The 22,098-nt window shown below is 42.7% G+C and overlaps 1 protein-coding gene across 4 annotated transcripts in view; it reads left to right on the top strand.

Moving 5' to 3' along the window:
* PARD3 (par-3 family cell polarity regulator) overlaps positions 1–22,098 on the top strand; it is a 605,108-nt gene that overhangs the window by 376,073 nt on the left and 206,937 nt on the right. For all 4 annotated transcript variants that reach the window (XM_048510786.1, XM_048510784.1, XM_048510785.1 and 1 more), the window contains 2 exons: positions 16,527–16,715; positions 18,978–19,148. In XM_048510786.1, the coding sequence (XP_048366743.1) occupies positions 16,527–16,715; positions 18,978–19,148 (360 nt within the window). The remainder of the gene's footprint in view (positions 1–16,526; positions 16,716–18,977; positions 19,149–22,098) is intronic.

Raw genomic sequence — 22,098 nt, 5'->3', positions numbered from 1 at the left:
TTTCCGACGCCGACCCGACGACGCTGGGACCGTCCGCATGGACGGTCCTGGAAAGAGCCGAGCAGCTGGCGCCGCGGAGTGCCGGCACCCGGCCGACCCAGCATGTCCCCGGGCTCCGCCGCCACCGAGCTCGGGGACCCGCCCTGGTTCCCTGGCGCCGCTCTGCTCCAGCGCGCAGGGCGTGGAAGTTATCCCCAGGCCTCGGCGACGCCGCCGGAGGCCCAGGGACAAGGTAAGTGCCGGTAGGGCGCTCGGCCGCCGCCGCTTTGCTCGGCAGTGGAAGCTGCAGGCGGCGCGCTTTCGGGGCCCAAGCGCCTGGGGAAACGCTGCTTCGCTGGGCGCTTTAGGGCTGCTGCTTCGCGATGCAGCGTTTCCCCAGTGAATGGTGGCCTGGAGACGCTGCAAGGCCATCTCCAGGCCGCCATTAAATGCCCGTGCGGAAATGGCCAGAGATTGTAGTTCTAGGAAGGTTGAAGATAATTGTCCTAAGGGGCATCTCACACAAGGGGCCCTTCATGGTAGTCTTAAGGTAAAGTTACCTGATGGGGTTTCAGTTGATACTTATTCTCAGGGTGTGGGAAGAGAAATACACTGTCTCCTTCCCACCATGTAGAGAGTCCTGATCAAAATCTTCTTTCCAGCGTAAAATGTGTAATCCCACTTGGCCTGTTGCATAGTTATGAATTTCATACTATTCCTCTGTGTTAAAAATCTGATAATTTTGCTCATTTGTAGATAAGTTTGCTATTTGCAGTTGTTCAGAGACCAACTGTTCTGTCATCATGAGAGAGGAGTAATGGTTTATGTTCCACGAGGAGAACAAAATTGCAAACTGTTAGCAGTTGACTGGTAAACAAACATTTCCCTAAACAGCTTTCATCCTTGTAGTTTGGGGCAGGCTGAGTGGGTTATGTTTGCGTGAATATTAGCAGAGGAGAGGAACTGGGCATCATGTGCCTCCCCCAACTTTTCTGCATTTCAAAATTCTGTCAGCAGAAAATCAATAGCACGGACTTGTCTGCAGTATTTCGTATGTTGACTCTGACTGCCTTTCCCCCTCTGTGCTTGGTTCTGCATCATTCCCCATTTAGTTCTCCCATCTCGAGTTGTCAGACGCTTCAGTTTCTTACTCCTGCTGCCTCTGTGTTTTTGTTTTTCTTTACCACTTTGGGTCTCTGTTGTGCTCTTGTTCTTGAGTTCAGCGAGTTTGGCTGTCATGGGGCTGACAGTGGAAGAAAGCAAACTGGGAAGAGTAGCAATAAGGGCACAGGGAGAATAATGGGAGGTGGGTGAAGTAGGGAAAACAACATTAGGTTCTCTGGAGGTGAAGCGGCAAATGTTTAGAGATGGAGATGAAACTGTCTGCTGAGAAGGATTCTGCCTGAAGAGTTAGAGGGAGGAATTGCTCCCCGAACAACCTGGCTGCAATACAATCAGTGCCCAATTAGTATTATTTGATGTGTCAGGTTTAGAGGCATTCCATTCTGGCAAGTGCTCCAGGTGCAGGGATATGCCTTTTCTCAGTATCCTAACAGAAATAAGAGTTATTAATTAAAATGTTTTTGCGCCTGTCTTTTATGTAACTGGGACCACCCTCAGTGTGGCTAACACAGTAAAATATCAATGGCATACAAGTTAAATAGTGGTAACAATACAACAGCAATCAAAAAGCGAAAACAGCAGTCTGCTTTTTTTTTTAAAAAAATAAAGAATAAGATCAGCAGAAGCATATTTACCGGTATTTATTTAAAATATCCACGAACCCATCTTTCTCCCAGGTGTTCCTCAATTCAAGACTGGTTAACAACAATAGAGGATAATTTGGTAAAACAAACATTAAAACAGCACATAAAAAACAACTCATGCCCTGCTAGCAGGGTATAGAAAACACCTGAAAAACCTAGTTGCCAGTTATTACCACAGAGAAGGTGGGGGCACTAACAAGGGAGCTGTCTGAACCTCCCAGTACAGAGAATTCCAAAGACTGGCTATCGGTACTAAAAAGGCCCTCACTTGTATTCCTGTCCAGTGTGATGGGACACAGAGCCTGTCTTGTCTTGAACACCAGCTGTGTGAATGTTTTGTGTAGAATGTGATTGCATGTATGTCATGGGCAAACACTGGACAATGCCTGCAACATCATTTGGAACAAGCAGCTCAAGTCTGCTAGGGTACCGTGATAGCCAAAAACCAGTTACCTGTTGCTTGAATCCCGAGGACCACTGGTTGGAGAAGAGAAGTTTCAAACTCAGGCAGCAAATGATAGCCTTTCTGGTCCTGGGAATCCAATGATCCTGGCCAATCTTCCATCTCCACTCCAGCCTAACTTACATCCTGGGGTTGCTGTGAAATAGAAGTGAGGGAAAATCACATGGAATGGGTGGGATATAAATGGGTTACGGTTGCTGTGAGGGCAAAATGCAGGAGAGGAAGAATCACATTTGAGCTCTGCGGAAAAAGGGTGGGATAAAAATGTGTTCAGGAGCCTATTCTAGGGCAATATAGCCCGCACCTTCCAGCTCTAATGTCTAGTCAGCTTCATGATCTCCATATGGCAGTTCAGCATTCTTTGTGTTACGCATCCCTCCTAAATGGAGCAGTTGCACCTTCCGCTACGCGTGGTGATTATTTTGATACGAAAGAGATTGACTGAGGAATGAAAACCGGTAATTTGTCATTACATTTCTGTTTCTGATGATAATTATCTTAATCTTGTTACTTTGCATAGAAATAAATTGTTAATTAAGATAGGAGAAACATCTGCTAATTAACCTTTGCCCTGCCTCAAAAAGTCAATGGCGCTTGGCTGGTATTGTGCTTTTTGAATGATGTTTCCTCCCTCTGTTTTTTTTCTTACCCCAATGCTGTTTGTGACCTACATAATAGTTTCACCTGAAAGGGCTTGTAGTAACCCCCCTCCCACGGGGGGAGGGGGGAGGGCTTGGATTCCTTTATAGGAGAAATGTGGGAACCTGTGGGCACATTCTTTTTTAAAAAAACTAAAGAAACACAACAGAAGAAATAGGTTGCCAAATTATTATTGTTATAGACAACAATATATCTATGCTTCCTTTCCACCAGAATAGGGCCCCCAAACAGGTAACCATACTAGGATATATTTTTCTAAGGATGTTGATCTGACTCTCAGAGAATCAAACATCCTCTTGCTCTCCTTATGTTTAAGGAGTAGTTTTCCTAAGCCATTCCTGTTGTACTCTGGTTGCTGCTACTGTGTGTAGTTCACACAAGCTGTAGTTCAGTGGTAGATCATGTCTACTTTGTTGTTTGCACAGTGAGGCAGCCTCATCTGTGGAGGGGCACCAATATAGTGGGGGTGGGTGGGTGGTAAGATGTTTCTTTGGGCTGGTACCCCCAAACCAGAAGCAACCCACCTCTCCTCTTTATATACCAGACTTTACTTCCCTTTGCCCTGAATGTGTTTGGCTACTCTGAGAGCAGAAGATTCACCCCTCTTTGCTGCTCCTGCCATCAGGCAGCAGCTGTAAAGACAGTATGAGAGAGTCACCACCTCTTGTGGAAGCATATTCCAAACACCAATCACGTGTTGCGTGAAGAAATGTTTCCTTTTATTAGTCCTAATTCCCCCCCCCCCCCCAGCATTTTCAATGGATGCCCCCTGGTTTTAGTTTTGTGTGAGAGAAAATTTTTTCTCTGTTAACATTTTCTACCCCATGCACAATTTTGTAGACTTCAATCATATCCCCCCCTCAGATGTCTCCTCTCCAAACTAAAGAGTCCCAAATGCTGCAGCCTCTCCTCATAAGGAAGGTGCTCCAGTCCCTCAATCATCCTCGTTGCCCTTCTCTGCAGTTTTTCTATCTCTTCGATATCCTTTTTGAGATGTGAAATAAATATGTGCATTTTTTTTGGTTTAATACTTGTTAGTTAAAACTACTCTGAAGGAGAGGTAGGTTTGTACAAAAATAATAAATAAAGTGGCACTCTTCAGGGTGTGGGATCCAGAATAACTTAAACCAAGGGAAGCCTGATGGTTTTTTGGTAAGTAGATAAGCAGCGAAAGCAAACTTTGTACACTGCTGCCACTAATGTTGGTTGTCTACTAATGTGCACTGTTAGTTCAGACAGAGTAATGGTGAGGCCCAGCGAACCAGTGTGTTACATCAGTGGTTCTCAACCTTCCTAATGCCGCAACCCTTTAACACAGTTCCTCATGTTGTGGTGACCCCTAACCCTAACATTTATCCATTTTACAGATGGAGAACACTGATGCAGAGAGTCTTAGGTGACCCCTGTGAAAGGGTTGTTCGACCCCCAAAAGGGGTTGCGAACCTCTGTGTTACATGAATTGAGCATACGCTTCAAAACATGTCACAGAATTATTGGCAGTACTCAATGGACTCTGTGACAGATCAGCAGGTGTAGACAAGTCAGTGTGGAAATCTTATCTTGTACTTTATCCTCCCTTCCCTCCAGTGAGTTCAGAACTGTGTTTATGATTTGTGTGTTCTCCATTTATCCTCACAAAAACCCCCGTGGTGAGGGTAGGTTACCATTGGGTCCTTACTCTTTGTATTGTAAGGTGTTTTATAGTGTTTGACTGTCCGAGGAGTTCCTCAAGGGTCTGGTTCCCACTGCCTTTGTTGGGAGACCGACTTTCAAATACTGTACGTGTAATTTTTGGAACTTTGCGAAATGCTAGCATATGATCACATCATTTAGAGTTGAATTGTTATTACCAGATGGGGAGAGTTTTGATGCTGATGAGTTTGACAGCATTATTCTCTGCGTTGATTGGGAGTATTGTGAACGCTGCTTATTATTTCTTATGACTTTTTAGGGAGATAAAGAAAAATCCAGCCTTTGTCTTCTAATAACGTGAAACCGGTCACATTAAACTTGAAGGTGATTGCCTTGGTTTCATATCCATTCGGGGGCAGTTTTGAATGGTTTCAGATTACATTTTTAATAAAGATGTAATCTAAAAAACTGATAAGGCTTAAAATTAAGGGAGTTGGAGAATATGTAATCTACTCCGCGATAATCTTCTGTTCAGTTTCTTTTGCCAAAGGGGGTAATCGGTTTCTGAACTGGGAATAATAATGATGCCTAGAGCAAAAGAAATAAACTGTAGGGAATTGTTTGGTCTAACAAAAATATCTTTTTTTCTCCTTAATTTGAATCTTTCTGGATGCTCAGACATAATCAGTTGAGTGTCAGAGGACAATTCTTCAACTGTAATTAATTCAGATGCAGCTTATTGCATCTGGTTAATGGATGCACAGCCGTTTTGCCGATTTTGGACATATGTTTTTGCTCTTAATCTCTGATATGGCTTTGTTTTTGTTTTTAAGCTCTTGAAATCCATCCTGAATATGGCCAGTAGTACAGTTTGACAAGTGCATTTTTAAAGTTTTTATTTTAAATGTGCCATTTATTGTTCATGCAATCTTATTCACGAGTTTAGTCTTTGTTTCATGCAACATTCATTTAAATTAGCATTGTCATCTTAGCAAATCACTTTTGTACAATAGGGTAACAGCTTGCTAAGTAAAGCATGCTTGAATAAGTTTGCGGAAGAGGAAATGTGAGTAGGTATGGTTTCCCGTCCCTTGAGGGGCAAGTTTTTCTTGCTGAAATTTCCTCTCATACATAAATATTAAGGTGCTCCGAGTACATTCCTCTTTTTCATTTGCGATCAGCTTTTTGTCCTTTTCACTAATAATGTCACACTGTAGTCTTGATCCTCATTCAGATTTTACATGCACAGAAGAATGAATAAAATACTAGGTCACCCTTCATTGTTATGGAATAATAATGTTTTAAGTATAGTAACTGCCCTACACTGGGTAACACAACAAGTCATGAAAAGACAGTGTGTGGGTTGAATAATCTAAAGTAGGTGTTTGGTCTCTCAAAGGAGAATGGGAAGCATCAAAAAACCCTTCCTTCATATGACATTTATATCCTTATATATGTGGAACCCTGACAGTCTGGTAGCAGTGGAAACCGTCTGCCTTCTTTCCTCCGTTCAGTGAGAGGATGTATTTTGTTCTGTGCTGGGATGTGTCAGCAAGGATAAATCTAAGCCACTTCTGTTTGATAAGGATTGTAAGTTAAGACTGATATATGTTAACATCTAGAAGACTCTCATCAAAATTTATGCCCTATTATGGAAAACAATCCAGACCTGGGAAGCCTTAGAAGAGCTTTAGTAGTCTTAGCAGTAAATGCCAAATTGAAAAATGGAAGAAGAGTTGGTTTCTATACCCCACGTTTCCCTCTACCTTTAAAAATCCTCAAAGCAGCTTATAATCGCCTTCCCTTCTCCTTTCCACAACAGCCACCTTATGAGGTAGCATGAAAATGAGCTCACTCTATGAATTGGTTGAACCAGCAAGGTTTTTTCCTTGGCCTCAGGAGTGTCTTGTAGGGCACGAGCCCCCACCTGTTTTTAGACTTCATCTGTCCAGGGCTTGATGGTGTTCTGATCCTGCAAAACCCTATGTGCATTTAGGCAGCAGTCTGGCTCAGTAACTGGAACGTGGGTTCCCGTCTGGGACTTCTTCACTGTTGAATTGTCTCCTAATGGGCCTGCTGTCTCTGTTGCTCTTGCTGTGTGGGGGAATACTTTGGCAACTGGTAGTCCAGGACCAGAAACCAACAGTTCAAGAGACTGGTTGCTCTGGATTCCAGCACGCTGACAGCATTTCCTGGAACTAAGTCTTCAAGGATGTATCCTTCGACTGAGCCTTTGGGATCTAGAAAATCTGGGTCCAGAGGACCTGGGTCTGAAGGGAGTCCAGTGGTGTCAGGGGTCCCCCTGAGTCTCCTGGTTTTTCCTCAGAACAGTCTTTGGCTCCTTCTGGTCAACATCTGAGGAATCTGCTTCCAAGTTCTGCCCAGGAGAGTTCATCATAAATAGTGCAGATGTTCTGAGTTTTAAGGCTAGATGATGAACTTGTGTGTTCTAGTGTGAGCAGGGAGGGATTTTTGTCCAACCCTGTCCCATTTATTGTATTTTAAATCTACAGTACTCACCAGTGGTCCTGGTCTGCTGTCCTAATGTAACACATAGGACCATCCGTTCTGTTATTTGAAGAAACGATCTTTGCTTGGGCACACCTGCCTACTCTAGATCATCTTCTGGGCACAACATAGAAGTGCTATTGCTACCCAACTGCATTTCTTGATTCTTGGCCCCTTCTATTTGTTTTGTCCCTCATCCAATATTTTAGCTGACCTGGCATTAAAGAGTGCAAGGCCATAGGATAGCTACCCTTTAGTCTTTTATAGAGTCACTGTTTTAACGTACCTATTTACATTATAGATCAACTAGAATCCTGCAGTCAAATAACTGGCTGAGCAGTTCCATACACCGTGAAATTCTGCCCTCCACCTTATACTAAAGTGTCCTTTGGGACTGCCAAATCACAGTGTTTCAGTTACGCTGGAAACCACAACTTTTGGAATTCCTCTTCCATGAAGCTCTCAGAGATTCAACAGCTCTGTCATGGTCTACACCATCTGTCAATCTTGTGGTCTCATGACCTCCCCACACGCTTTGTCATCCATTTCCTTCCTATTCTCTGGCACCTGATGCAGATCCTTTTTTCTTTTATATATCCTTCCCTCAGGTTCCTATTTCTTACACTGCTCCTTTCTTCTCTTTCTGCTTCTTGCTGTTCTTGTCTTCCGGGCCTCCTTTTAACCCTTTTCTGCAAAGCTAGTCCCAAGGGCCTTTCTTGTGGTTTTGATGTCAGCTAATTGACAATTATCCCTTCCCTCACAGAAACTTGACTAGAAAAAGTCCAGCAGCTTTTTTCTTGGAGCAGCAAACGTTCCACCCCAGCTCGGTCCACTGGTGGTATCATCACCACACACACAATACTTCCCATCTTGATTTTGGATATTTCTGAGCGTATCAATGCTTCCACGATGAGATTAAACCTAAAGCAGGCCACATCTGCCACGGAACTGCAAAAAATCCTTTGCATATAGTCTCTGATAATTTAGCAGCTACTGTTGGATTTGTACAAGAGTGCAGCCTTTGCCAGATGTGACATATTAACTTAGCTAATACGAATAATGAGCCTTGGTATATATGTGCAAATAAGATTAATTAATGTTTACCCTAACATGTGGCAGAAATTAAAATATTTAGCCTGGGAAGATCTGAAGAGAAGGGAGGGAGTGAGCCCTCTCTTGTAGGGAGGATCAGCTGCTCTTGATTTCATTGTTAGGCAGAGTGTGTTTTGTTTGCTGCAGGACCGATGAAAGTCAAAGCGATGAAAACAGGCTCTTTCTCTTCCAGTTTAAATAGGGTGTTTTGATCAGATAAATGAGAGCAGATAGAGAAGATACGGAGCCTTTAATCTGACTAAATAAGTTCTTCCTGCACTGTAGTTATCTGTAATGGAGGAACCCACCGGTAGAATTTATGAGGTTTGAACTGTTATGCCCTCTGGAGAGCCAAAACATGCAATGGCAGAGTTATGTCATTTGGAAGCCTAGAAGTAGTCACTTGTCTATGACTAACTTTCATGTCCCGTGAAATGAGGGCTCCCTTCCTGCCAACTGATTAGTCACTTCAATCATCATAGGAGTCCACCAGGTATTATTTTAAATCAGGGTCCCCAGCCTTTTTGAAGTTGTGGGCCATGTTGGAGTTTCTGAGAGAAGGCAGTGGGTCCACCCATAAAATCGCAGTTGTGGGAGTCAGGTCTGGTCATTACAGTGTCAGAGAATGAGATTACACTTAAGTCTAATAATGAAATTACCGTATATACTCGCGTATAAGCTGAGTTTTTTAGCCCTGTTTAAAGGCTGAGAAAAGCCCCCTCGGCTTATATGTGAGTCACCATTTTCTATTAATCACAAGGAGGCTGGGGGCGCGGCGGGACAACTGCCCTGCCCATCCGGAAGCCCTTGTTGCTGCCCTCATCGAGGGTAAAGGGGGAACCCCGAGGCACTCTGGCTGGCTGGGCTTTGTCAAACCCGGGAGGCAGAGGGAGCTCCTTATTTGGGCAGTGACATCAGGGGGAGTCACTGCCCAATTAAGGAGCTCCCTCTGCCTGCTGGCTGGGTTTGACAAAGCCCAGCTAGCGGGGAGGCAGAGGGAGCTCCTTATTTGGGCAGTGACTCCCCCTGATGTCACTGCCCAAATAAGGAGCTCCCTCTGCCTCCCGGCTTCCCACACTCGGCTTATACCGGAGTCAATAAGTTTTCCCAGGTTTGGGCAGTAAAATTAGGTGCTTCGGCTTATACACGGGTCGGCTTATACACGAGTATATACTGTACTCTCCAACATTATTATTTCTTCTTCTTCTTCTTCTTCTTCTTCTTCTTCTTCTTCTTCTTCTTCTTCTTCTTCTTCTTCTTCTTCTTCTTCTTCTTCTTCTTCTTCTTCTTCTTCTTCTTCTTCTTCTTCTTCTTCTTCTTCTTCTTCTTCTTCTTCTTCTTCTTCTTCTTCTTCTTCTTCTTCTTCTTCTTCTTCTTCTTCTTCTTCTTCTTCTTCTTCTTCTTCTTCTTCTTATTATTATTATTATTATTATTATTACTATATTGTATGAAATGTCTGAAGTATGTAACCCTCCTTCCCTGCAGATTTTCCAGCATGTCTTTACTGGGCTGTGAGGATACCAGGGGGCAGAAATAATATTCCCTTTGTCCATGGCTTCTGTAAGGCACCTGTTGACATTTCAGGTTGAACTCTAGGGCTGCATTGTATTCATTTGTAATTGGCATTTGATTGGATCATTTTACAATCATCCTTTTACATGTGGTCTAACTTAAAAGACAGCTGTATCTATAAGAAAAGACTGCAATCAAATTATGTTCATTGGTATGATTGTGCATCTCATCACATGTGGAAGTAGGGTACTATTTGCAATTTCATAATTAGACAGATATTTATAAACAGTCAGAATTATAAAACAGGTCTGTTAAATGTGCAGTAAGCTAGTTAGGTGTTCTTTAGGTCAGTGTCGAAGCCTCTGGTTTTCAGTCACTTCGTCATGAACTGTGCCCAAAGCTGGGTATTTACCCCAGGGATGCAGGTATAGATGGGGGGGTTCAGGTGGTGGGGCCAGGCCCCCACCCGCCCCTGGGGGTGTGGCCATGCCTCCCCAAGCCCCGCCCCAGCCTCAGTGCTTATAAAGGCAGCTCTCTGAGGCCAGGGATGGCAGACTCCCCGCCCTGCCCTCCCCCACCCCCCCACCAGCTGGGCTCCCAGCCGGCAGCTGACAGCCCCTTCTGCCCTCCCCTCTGGGCAGAGGCATAGCTAGGGAAAATGGAGCCCTGTGCAAAATCTGAGTTTTGTGCCATTCCCCCCCCCCCCCCCCTGGGCGGCCACAGTTAGGTTTGTTGATATGGTAGGATGGTTATTTAATTATGCATCAGCATTGATATCTGTTGTGAGCATTGAGTAGATACAGGATAGAATTTAACATGTCAGCTAGAAATTGAACTGTGAAAATAGTTGGTGAATTTTGCTCTAACTTTCTTTGCTATATTCTACTTCTTTTTTGCTATAGAGTTGTTTCTAAGTAGAATTTTCCCTCTATGATAATCTTTTGACTGACATTCCTACTTTTATTCCTTTTAATTGTTTTATGCTTCTGTGAATGCTTATGTATAGTTATATAGTGAATCCTTCACTTTTCCCTTGAAATTTCTGTATCAACTTTCCTGTCTTATCTGTTTCACAATATACATTGGTGAACACTTAATTTTTCTTTTTTCTTTAAGTTGTACTATGTCAACCTTTTTATCCTCCTTCCTTTAAAAAATCCATATATAACATTACCAACTAGCAGTAAAGCCCACTGTGCAAGAAATACAATGGGCTCTAAAAAAACCTGCTGCCCTGGTTGCACCCCGAATTGTAAATGGCAGTGCTTGGTGGGCTCCACCCCTTTAAGGTTATATCAGGAGTGTGTCTACAGGAAATAGTACCCAGGGCAAACACTGAAATTAGACCCTCCCCAAACATGATAACTTTGCAAAGGGGTGGGGGCAGCAGGTGAAGATCTGTGAAGATAGGGAGTTCTTTTCATCTTCTTAACCCCCCCCCCCCATTTGCAAAGTTGTATTCCAGGTTTGCAAAGGGGGGAGCCAGCAGAGTGCCTGTGAAGATGGGGAGAGTTCTCATTATTTCCATACACACTCCCCCCATTTGCAAAGCTTCTGCCTCACTGCCTCCTGGCTGCTGCCTCCATCCTCAGGTGTCCTCCACCTTCTGTTCTGGTGTGTGTGTGTGTCGGGGGGTTACCTAAGCTCTCTGTGTGGCCACAACCATGGTCATGAAGGCTGTGCCACCATGCAACCCTGTTTCACTTCATGGCCCACAGGTATGGTTCCCTCCCAACTGGAAGGCCATTTCTCAGGGGTTGGGGAGGCACATCAGTGAGGACTCTGCAAAGCAAAGGATTATGGGAGTTGTAGTTCAGTTGCCCCCTCTTTGCTTGGGAAAAAGTGCCCAAGTGCCCTCTGGACTACATCTTCCAGAGTCCTTCGCTTTAAGGAGCAAGTTGTGGGGAACACAACATGCCTTTTTTATAGCCAGATAATGGTCTCTATTATGGAAAAATCAGTGGAAGAAGGGCACAGGATAGGGAAAGTGAAAAGCATAATACTTTGATTTAAAGTTAATTAGTGTGGACTAGGTAGAAAAACTAAAGGTGAAAAACATAGTAGAATAAACTAACCCCCACACTTTGTATGGGTGTGAAGGCTAGACAGGAAGAAAGTAGATTCCTTTGAGGTGTGGTGTTGGAAGAGTGTGTTACAGATAACATGGACTGCCAAAAATACAAGATAAGTGAGTTATAGATCAAATCAAGCTCGAACTGCCTTTAGAAGCTAAAATAACTAAGCTAAGGCAGTCACATTCTTTGATCATGATGAGAATAGTCACTGGAAAAGGCAATATTGCTGGAAAAGGTTGAAGGCAGCAGCAAAAGTCTAAAGATTCAATATGAGATAGACTGACCCCTGCATAGGTGTCAGGCCCTCCAGATGTTCATGGACTACCATTCCCAGCAGCCCCTGCTAGCATGGCCAATTGGGACGCCAATTTTATGTAGCAATCACTGTTTTAAATTAAATTAATAATTTTAGAGTTTATGGGGCTGAGTTCTTAATGCTAGGTATTATTTATTAGTTGCTATTTACTCGCCCTCTTGTTATTGTATTTTATGTTGATGTTGTACACCACCCAGAGCCCTTCGGGAATGGGGCAGTATACCAAATTGAATAAAATAAATAAATAAATAAATAGTCCATGAACACCTGGAGGGCCTGAGTTTGACACCTATGCAAGGAAGCCATGGCCCTCGGTTTGCAAGACCTGTACAAGGCCATCAATGGTAGGATGTTTTTGAGGACATATGGGATGCCATGATAATGAGGGACAAATGTGATAATACCCCTCAGCTTCATTTTGGGCTATGACCAGTGATGGATGGCAGCTTAAAAAAAGGTATTTTGAGAAAAAGTATCTCACGTCACTTAACATGCACTGATGCTAAGTTTGTATTTGAGGCAAAGAAGTCACCTATGTATTTTATCACCCATCGAATTTTTATTGCAAATTACATCCTTGAGCAGCTTCATTCATTCAGCCGAAGTCATTTCAAGTGACCTTTTCTACAGTACGGTGCATCTGAGCAGAGCATTGTGGAGTTGCTAATTCTTTTGGACATGGCATGCAAGGACTCTTGAGGGAGCTGTGTTTTGTTGTTCAGCGACCTCGGCACGTGAATTGACTTGGGTGTTGCTTTCTGCTGGCATCAGGGTGTGTGTGAAGCAATAAATTTCTATCACAGATCCACTAATCACAAAAGCAGTATTGAGCTGTTTTGATTGACACGCTGAAGCTGTTAATTTGGAGCGCATCACGATCAAATGGAAGTTATTGCAATTAGTCAGTGATTGTACTATTCTTTCATTTTTTGGTTTTTGAATGCCACGTTTTACATATTTTGGGTGCATTTTAAATTGTGATTCATGATTTTGACGTTGCTATAGATTTTAGCTGATGTTTTAATGTTAAATTCAACTGGCAGTAGTTCATCCCATCCATTCCTTATAAAAATAAGTCGCCCCCTCCCTTTCTGGATTCTTCAGTTCCCAGGGAGAAAGTGCACAAGGGGTTATGCATAGCCTAATGTACTGTGAGGAGCTATGTTATTATATGTGTCTATTTTAGCACAGCACGGCTGGAGTTTCCTGGGATCTCCAGCAGAACTATTTCCCCAGCTATTTTTTGAACAGAAGATACGTAGGGACTGCACCAGAAACGTCATGTTCTGCGCTATGGTATTCAGCACCTTAGGCAGATGAACTGATCTGGAGGATTTGGATCATGGCGTGCTCTGAAAAATTCATCTTAAGCAGAAATCTAACATGAAACACAGATAAATCTTCTGTATGGTGAAATGTTACATTGAATAATTGATGTTCAAGGCTTGTATAAATGCTTATTTTTCCAGGCATAGCTGGTTCAGATATCATGTGCCCACTCTCGTGACTCTGGTTTGGAAACAATCTGCAAGCCTACGTTATCTTTCCCCTTTTTCATATAACTCTTGCTTTCCTTTCCCCGGTCATTGGGTTTTTCTGGGGGGAAACAGTTTGTGGCTCAGTCAATTGAGAGCCAATTCTGTGAAATTTGCAAGGTGTTTGGGTCCCATAATGGGAAGACAAGATTAACTGGAAACGACAGTAATACTAGGAAAAGTCAGAAACAGCAGGAAAAGAGGAAGACCCGAAATGACATGGATTGACATCAGTAAAAGAAGGCCTTCAGTCTTCAAGAAATGAGCAAGGCTGTTTAATTCGTAGGGTCGCTGAGTTGGAAGTGACATGACAGCACGCCCACTTTCTTCATGCCTGTCTTGTTGACTGCCATCTCATTTTGTTTACTTTGGATGCATGCCAGCGTGGCTTCCCTCCAGGCTAGTGGCTGCTCGAACAATGTTCACAAAGGGGCAGGCACAATCACAAAGAAATATTTTAATTGAAACATGGGGCCACGTGACACTTTGGGTGGATTTGTATGTCTTGAAATTCACAATTTTAAGAAATTGCTGCTGTGGAAATTTGTTTTAATGTGGTTAGTTTTAGTTATCTATTTTATGTGCTGTTATTGGAACAGCTGTATTGTGAGCCGCCTCGAGCCCTTTGGGGGTGAGGCGGCCTATAAATCATCATCATCATCATCATCATCATCATCATCATCATCTTCTTCTTCTTCTTCTTCTTCTTCTTCTTCTTCTTCTTCTTCTTATTATTATTATTATTATTATTATTATTATTATTATTATTATTATTATTATTATTTTATTGATACAAAAACAGTTATACACAGCAAACAAGATCAATATGCTGGATTTTGTATTGCATCACATGTCGGACACTTCCCAAGCATCTAGGACTGTGTGATGTTTTCAGATAATCAAATTATTATTATTATTATTGTTGTTGTTGTTGTTGTTGTTGTTGTTGATGATGATGATGATGATGATGATAATAAATTGATTATCTGAAAGCAGAGTCTGGGCCTTCTCAGCCCTCTCCCCATGGTCCTGACATAAGTGTCTCCTTTATCTAATTGTGCCATTTTTAATTGTTCACCAGTTTTCAACTATTTTATTTTATTTCAACTATGAATATTATCCATGGGAAGCTATACTCAATACATTACAAATAGGACGTAAGCTTACTAAATAGCAATACAGTGAACAAAAAACACCGCCAGTCCTGCTGCTTAAGAACACAAACTCTGATACTTCTAATTAACTTAGTGAATTGAAAAGTGAAAAGAAGTGCAGTGTTATACATGAATGCCAAAAGTTACAAAAATACAAGCCATTAACAATACACATAGACAGAAAATAAAACTGTAAACATTGGAACAGTTATAATCTATTGAGTTCTTTCTGTTTTGCTGTGTGAATTGAATTTAAAGAGACAGTCCTTTGCTATCAGCAATTGTGATGGACTGAGTGGTTACAATAGCTGTACACCTTCTTAGGAGTGCAAAAATATCCAAAATGAGGCATTCTAAAACAGCCACCTGTCCAGAGCCTTCCCAACCCTCAGACTCTCCAGAAGGCCAAATCCCTCAGCATAAGTATTTCTCCCTCCTCTATGTTATAAGGACCAGGATCCCACATCCTGTTGCTAGGAAGACCTTTTGTGGAAACACTCATTAGCTGGGACTTCCTGTTGTCAAGGAGAACACCATAGGTACTGGGGATGCTGTCCGTTTTGGTGTGATAGTTTTTGAACTCTCTTTCCTCATCCTGCCAAGAGGGAGGAAATGTCACTGTAGCAACATATGTCGGCTTCATTGCTCGCTGCTACGGATGTGCACCTAACTGCTTGAAAGCAGTTGATATTCACCACAAGTACTTGTCAAACAAATGCCTAACCACAAGATACTAACATAGAATTAATAAAATGTTAACCAAAAAAGATGCTTTCCCTTAAGTATTTCTCCATTCACAGTTTTCATTCACACCTCATAACAAGACATTTGTGGTGGGAGCAAAGGTAGCTTGTTGCAGTGCTTGAAGGCTCATCTTCTTACTCTTCCTCCTCCTCACATGAGAAGTGTTATTGAAGTCTTTCTGATTTTGAGAACCTCGTATTAAATTCCAGTTTGGCATGACATCCAAATGTAAGCGTGTAGGCAAATGAGAGATTGTTTTCCATCCCTTTACCCCAGAACCTTTGTTTTTAGCTGACTTTAGAAACCCAGTTTGGGGAATGGGAAAACTTTGGACCTCATAGAGAACTGGACTTTGATTCAAGGCTTCCCTAACCAGGAATCTTTCATTCCTGCTGCATGTGCAAGAAGAGGTTTATGCCTTTCACCCACAGGTGTTGGTTGTGATATCTAAATGTGGCCTGTATCCCTGTTGCTGTTTGTTGGTTTGAGCTGAAACAAAGGTGAACGTGTGTGAATAAAGAACAGATGTGGAAGGTCAAAGATAAAAACTAGAAATCATAGCTATGTCCCATATTATTTTTCTAGCATACCAGAGGAAAGAGATTTACCTATCTAATTTGCAGTGTTTTATATGATGTTTCTTTGTGCATTTGTTAATAATCCCAACTATAAAAGGACAATGTGGAAAACAACTATGAGTGTGTCTGTACAGATTCCCAGTTAGTGCCTGGGATACATAAAATACTCTAATGCCATTCTTTTTAGACTCAAAATAAGAATGCATGAGAAAATGCATAAGGTTTAATGCCTTGGCAACTGAATGATTGAAGTGGACATCAATTCTGAAAGATCCGTACTAAAACTGTCTCATGCACACATCCCATATAAACTGGTCACATGTGGTTCTAGGAGTTATTTGAAGGAGTTGCCAGATGCATAATTATCACAGATTTCCCTGCAGAATTTAATAGGAATTATTGTGGTCTTACAGACTGAGCCTTTTTAAAAATGCTGCATAGCTGTGGCTAGGAGATAATAGCAAATAACAAATATTTGTTCAATGACACCATCGTTAATCTCTTCCTCACAGAAAGCAGAAGAAGAAGATCTCGTCCTTACCCCAGATGGCACCAGGGAATTCCTCACTTTTGAAGTCCCACTTAACGATTCTGGGTCAGCTGGGCTTGGCGTCAGCGTCAAAGGAAATCGGTCAAAAGAAAACCATGCAGACTTGGGCATCTTTGTTAAGTCCATTATTAATGGAGGTGCTGCTTCCAAAGTAAGTGAGCAACCATGTGGATTTTAAGTGGGCCTAAACTCTTTCTTTACTTCTGGTACTTTTAAATGGTCCAATTTGTTTAGCATATCTTCTGTCCATTTCTTACTATTGTGTAAGAGTTAAGAGTGTCAGACCAGGATCTGGAAGAATGAGATTTAAATCCTTACTCTGACCTGATGCTCATTGAGTGACTTTGGGCTTGTTACCCACTCTCAGCCCAGTCTGCCTCCACAGGTGAGTGTTGTGCAGATGAACTGGAGGAGGAGGGAAAAGACTGTAAACTAATTTGGGTGCCTATTGTGGTGAAAACTGAAGTATAAACACCTACATAAATTAATGTAATGATTTGTATGTTCTGGCTTTTGTAGTAGGTTATAAAACATTGATTTCTAGAACATCTTTAATCCTACTTTTAGTTCGTTTTGTGAGTGGTCACCAACTAGTAAGAAATGTTATATGTGCTTAAAATAGTATTATTATCTAAAAATCTATCTGTGGATACCAAAATACTGCAGATAAGGGGCACCCTGATCCCAAACAGATGTTTCTTCAGACCTAGGGGACCCCTGAGGTCTGCAAAAAAAAATCTGACATTTAAAAATGGTGGGGAGTATCCCTCTCTAAATAAAAAAAAGCTTTCTTTGCACAAGGGCAGATAATACGCATGCCCCAGACTGGTGGTCGTTGCCTCTGGGCAGAATCTCAGTACTCCTGCCCATTACTGAGAGGGCAGGTGTGGGGGAAAGTCTTGGTCCATTTCCCAGAGAGAGAGAGACAGAGAGAGACAGAGAGAGAGCATGTGCACAAGTCTTGGCATAGCATTCAGACTGAGAGACGTAGTGAGTGTATGTGTCTTGGTGCTGTTGAGGGAGAGTGACACAGAAGAAAGGAAGGTGGGAGAGAAGCCTTGGTGTGCCACTGAAAAGGGTGGAAGGAGTATGGGGTGGGGGCTGTCTCTACCCACCTATCTTCACAAGTTTCTTGTGGCTCTTTGCTTATATTCATGTAATTGCCAAACATGACCATTTTGTGTCTAATTTAAGTATACAACAAAAAGTCAATTCTATGGGGAGAGAAGTGAGGGAGGGAAGGGGAGGGAATGAGGGGTGGCATGCAAGGGAGGGGGAGGGGGCCTGGCATCTGGACACGACCCACCCACCATAGAAGATGGAGGGGAGGGAGGAGTACAGGTGGCATGCAAGGGAGGGGAGGAAGGCATCTGGACATGGCCCACCCACCCTAGCAAAGGGGGAGAGAGGGGGAAGGGTGGCATGCAAGGGAAAGGGAGTGAGGGAGCGGAGGGGATGAGGGGTGGCATGCAAGAGAGGGGAGGGGAGGAGGGGTATGTAAGTGTATCTATGGTAAGTGTATCTTTTTGCATAATATAGCAGATAGCTTCCCGCTCTTATTGAAGATTCCCAGGTTTTCTGAATCATTAATGCAGCATCTACAGTCCTGAGATGGAAATTCCTAGAGGTCTTGTGCCTAGCCTTGCAGAGTCAAACATAGACAGCAACTTAAACTATTGGGAGTGTGCTTGGCTCTGGTTTACAGCTCAAATCCACATGAAAGGGATGAGAATGGATAATAGTAAGTAATATCATAGGGATCATGGTGACAAGAGAATATCTTGCCATATTTTCAAGACAAGAGTGTCTTCGAGTAGAAACACTTTAAGAGATAATAGAAATGGACAGGCTTTTTACACCCTCCGAAGTGGATACCTTGGATCGTCAAAAAGACAAATCAATGTGTTTTACATCAAATCAAGCCTGAATTCTCCCTAGAAGGTAAAATTACTAAACTGAGGCTATTTTACTTTGGCTACATCATGAGATATAATTTCACCCCATGGCCCCTTCCCGCTTTTATTATTCTAAACCAAGGTTTAGAGGTCTGAGTAATATTGTTATGGTTACCTAGCAACCTCCAAATAGCCACTGAGAGAACAGTGGGTGTTCTTTTCTTAAAGCTACAAGCTTTAAAAAAAAACACCTAGGTTATTCTGCAGGTTTGTAGAGCAATCCCCACACATCAGCCCCTACATTGATTTTGAAGATCTGTTAACCCACCCTCTACAACCCTGTTTGGAAGTTGATATATGTTTGGGGGATGCACATCAGCAGTAACTTCTTCAACGCTATGGTATTCACTTTACTTTGAATTTTGAGAATTAGACTCCCTTCCCTCTTTTCATGGCATAAGTTGCCTAAAACTTTATCTCCTTTTTGATAAACTCTCCTAACAATTTTCCCTCTCTAGGATGGAAGACTTAGAGTGAATGATCAACTAATAGCAGTCAACGGGGAGTCTTTATTGGGCAAAACTAATCAAGACGCCATGGAAACCCTGCGTCGGTCGATGTCCACTGAAGGAAACAAGCGTGGCACGATTCAGCTCATTGTGGCCAGGCGAATAAGCAAATGCAATGAGGTAACAGAGCACCGTTAAAAGCTTGAAAAGATAAAGGAAACATAGAAGATCTTCAGTGAGCACTTTCACACATGCTGAATAATGCATTTTCAATCCACTGTCAATGCACTTCAACAATTGTTTGCAAGTGGATTTTGCCATTTTACGCAGTAAAATCCAGCTGCAAAGTGCATTGAGAGTGGATTGGAAGTGCATTATTCAGTGTGTGTGAAAGCATCTGTACTTGTAGAATTTGGTATGATATGATTAGACATGTGGGTGATAATGTTAATCGTGCATGTATATGTTTTAAGCAGATAAATTTACACAGCACACACCAACCTCTTGGAAAACTCACTATTATTCTTTCACATAAATATTAAGCTTTGGCTTACTTGAAGTGGTGGGTGCAGTGAAAGTGTCAGATTTGATTAAAATAAAATAACCATGTTTCACAACTGTAATCTTTTCATGTTTACTACCCTGTCCAATATAATTAACGTTATGATACTTCTGATTTCATTCATTTGTTTTTATCACTGTCAAAGCCCATTTCCAGGACATCAGAAACGTAATGCTTCAAAGTAAAAATTTATTGATGTACTAATGATGAACTCGGTGGTAGATCAGGTGCTAAGTAGTTTGTTATGCTTATAGTTCAGGGCTTCAAGGAATGTGTTGTGTTTAGAATGCTATAGTATGAACAGGTATGTAAAGGCTCATAAACCACCCCAAGGTTTGAATGAGTCAAGGTTCTAGTCACTAGAACAAGGTTTAGATGAGTCAAGGGCCCCTTCTGCACACGCAAAATAATGCGTTTTCAAACCACTTTCACAACTGTTTGCAAGTGGATTTTGCTATTTCGCACAGCTTCAAAGAGCACTGAAAGCAGTTTGAAAGTGCATTATTCTGTATGTGCGGAAAGAGCCAAGGTTCAAGTCACCAAAAATGTTTCCTACTAACTGCATAATATGAAGATTTTTATGTAAAACAATGTAGAGCATTTGATCATTAAAATGTGTGTATTTTGCATAAATATCAAACGTTCAAATCCAAGTTGCAGTTTTGTAGGTGAGGAGTGCTACTTTGTTTGGAGACCATGTCAACAAAGCAAGAGCATAACTGTTTTGCTTGTGTCACAGTTCACAAAGCCTCAGTCCGGCATCTGTCTTGGAAACTTGTGCTGCAATCCCCACTGCCATCATGAGCAAGCCCAGTTTGCTTTCTGAGTGGCCCCTGGGGGCAGCTAACATGAAGCTACCAACTTCATTAGAAAGGTCTTCAGGACCTTATTTCGGGTTGTCAGGTCCCCCTTGGCTCTGGTAGGGAATGAAGAAGAAGAGTTGGATTTATATCCCCCCTTTCTCCCCTATAGGAGACTCAAAGGGGCTTACGAATTCCTTTCTTTTCCTCCCTCACAACAGACACCTGTGAGGTGGGTGGGGCTGAGAGAGCTCAGAAGAACCGTGACTAGCCCAAGGTCACCCAGCTGGCATGTGTTGGAGTGCACAGGCTGATCTGATTTCCCCAGATAAGCCTCCACAGCTCAAACAGCAGAGTGGGGAATCAAACCCGGTTCCTCCAGATTAGAGTACACCTGCTCTTAACCACTACGCCACTGCTGACGGGTAGGATGTCCACATCCAAGTGGGAAAATTCCTGTAATGGAAACTGGGGAGGACAGGGACCTTCCATGGGGGTACAGTGCCAACAAGTGTACTCCCCAAAGCATCCATTTTCTCCAGAGAAACTGATCTCTGTAGTCAGAAAATGAACTGTAAGTCTGGGATATCCCCAGGCCCTACTTGGAGGCTGGCATTCATTGCCCTATTTGCTTCTGAATGTCTTGGCTCGCAGATTTTCATCTAGGAGAGAGAGTGGAAGCCAGTCCCTGAATCTGTTGTCCTCTTGATGTGGCCCCTTGTGGTCTCCTCAAAGGTCTGTAAGACAGCTTCCCTGCTAGAGGGAAACAAACTGTGCTTCCATTTGTTTGGGTAATAGTGGTCCAGACTAGCCTGATCTCATTAGATCTAGGAAGCTGAGCAGGGTTGGCCCTGGTCAGTATTTGGATGAGAGACTGCCAAGCAGAGGCTTAGCACGGGGTAAAAGCACCTTGTGCACCGGTGCGTCCTCCACCCTCGTCCCGCCCCGGAACGCCCCTGCCCTGAAATGCCTCTGCCACGCCCCCGGAATGCCCCCGCCACACCCCCACAGGGATGCGCGCCTGGTGCGGCGCACCCCCTGTCCCCTTGGAGCTACACCTCTGCTGCCAAAGAAGTTCAGGGGCTCTACACAGAGCAGGCAGTGACAAACCACTTCTGCTCATATCATGCCTTCTGAACTCCATGGGATCACCATAATTCAGCTGCAACTTGAGGATACTTTCCACTGCCATCACCTATTGCATATTCTGGCCATCTAATTTAGAATGTCTTCTATAATTATTATTGAATTATGTGTGCATCTGCAATCTTTCTGACATTATTTAAATTAACGCCGGCTAAAATACTTGTCAGGAAAAATCACTATGATTGCAAAATCTAAGCTAACTCCTCATGGAGGCATTAATAAGATGCAAATAAAGTAAAAAAAAATCTGAAAACCATCCAAATGAAATTGTGTTCATACAAGACCAGTTCAGCATTGAAGCAGGAATTTCCATCCTTCCTGTAATGACTGGACAGCATCATTACTTGTGACATGATTTGTGTGTGCGTGCATACATTGCGTGTCTTGTCTTGTGTTAATAAGCCCAACATGCCAAAATCAGATGGAGATGCACACAAGCTCTCAATAAAGTGTGTGTATGCATGTGTTATTTTGGCATTTTGTGCTTGTTAATGGAACAAACTGATCTACCTGCAAGTCATTTTGCTGTGTGGGCTGAATTAATAAACACATTGCTGAAATGTAACTGCACTTAAGGAAGTGTGTGCTGAAATCACATCTTGGAACCCTCTGCTAAAATCAG

Source organism: Sphaerodactylus townsendi, linkage group LG11 (genome assembly GCF_021028975.2).
Source record: "Sphaerodactylus townsendi isolate TG3544 linkage group LG11, MPM_Stown_v2.3, whole genome shotgun sequence".
Taxonomy (NCBI): Eukaryota; Metazoa; Chordata; class Lepidosauria; order Squamata; family Sphaerodactylidae; genus Sphaerodactylus; species Sphaerodactylus townsendi.
The sequence above is the reverse complement of the archived record's forward strand: the minus strand, read 5'-3'. Positions and strand labels throughout refer to the sequence as shown.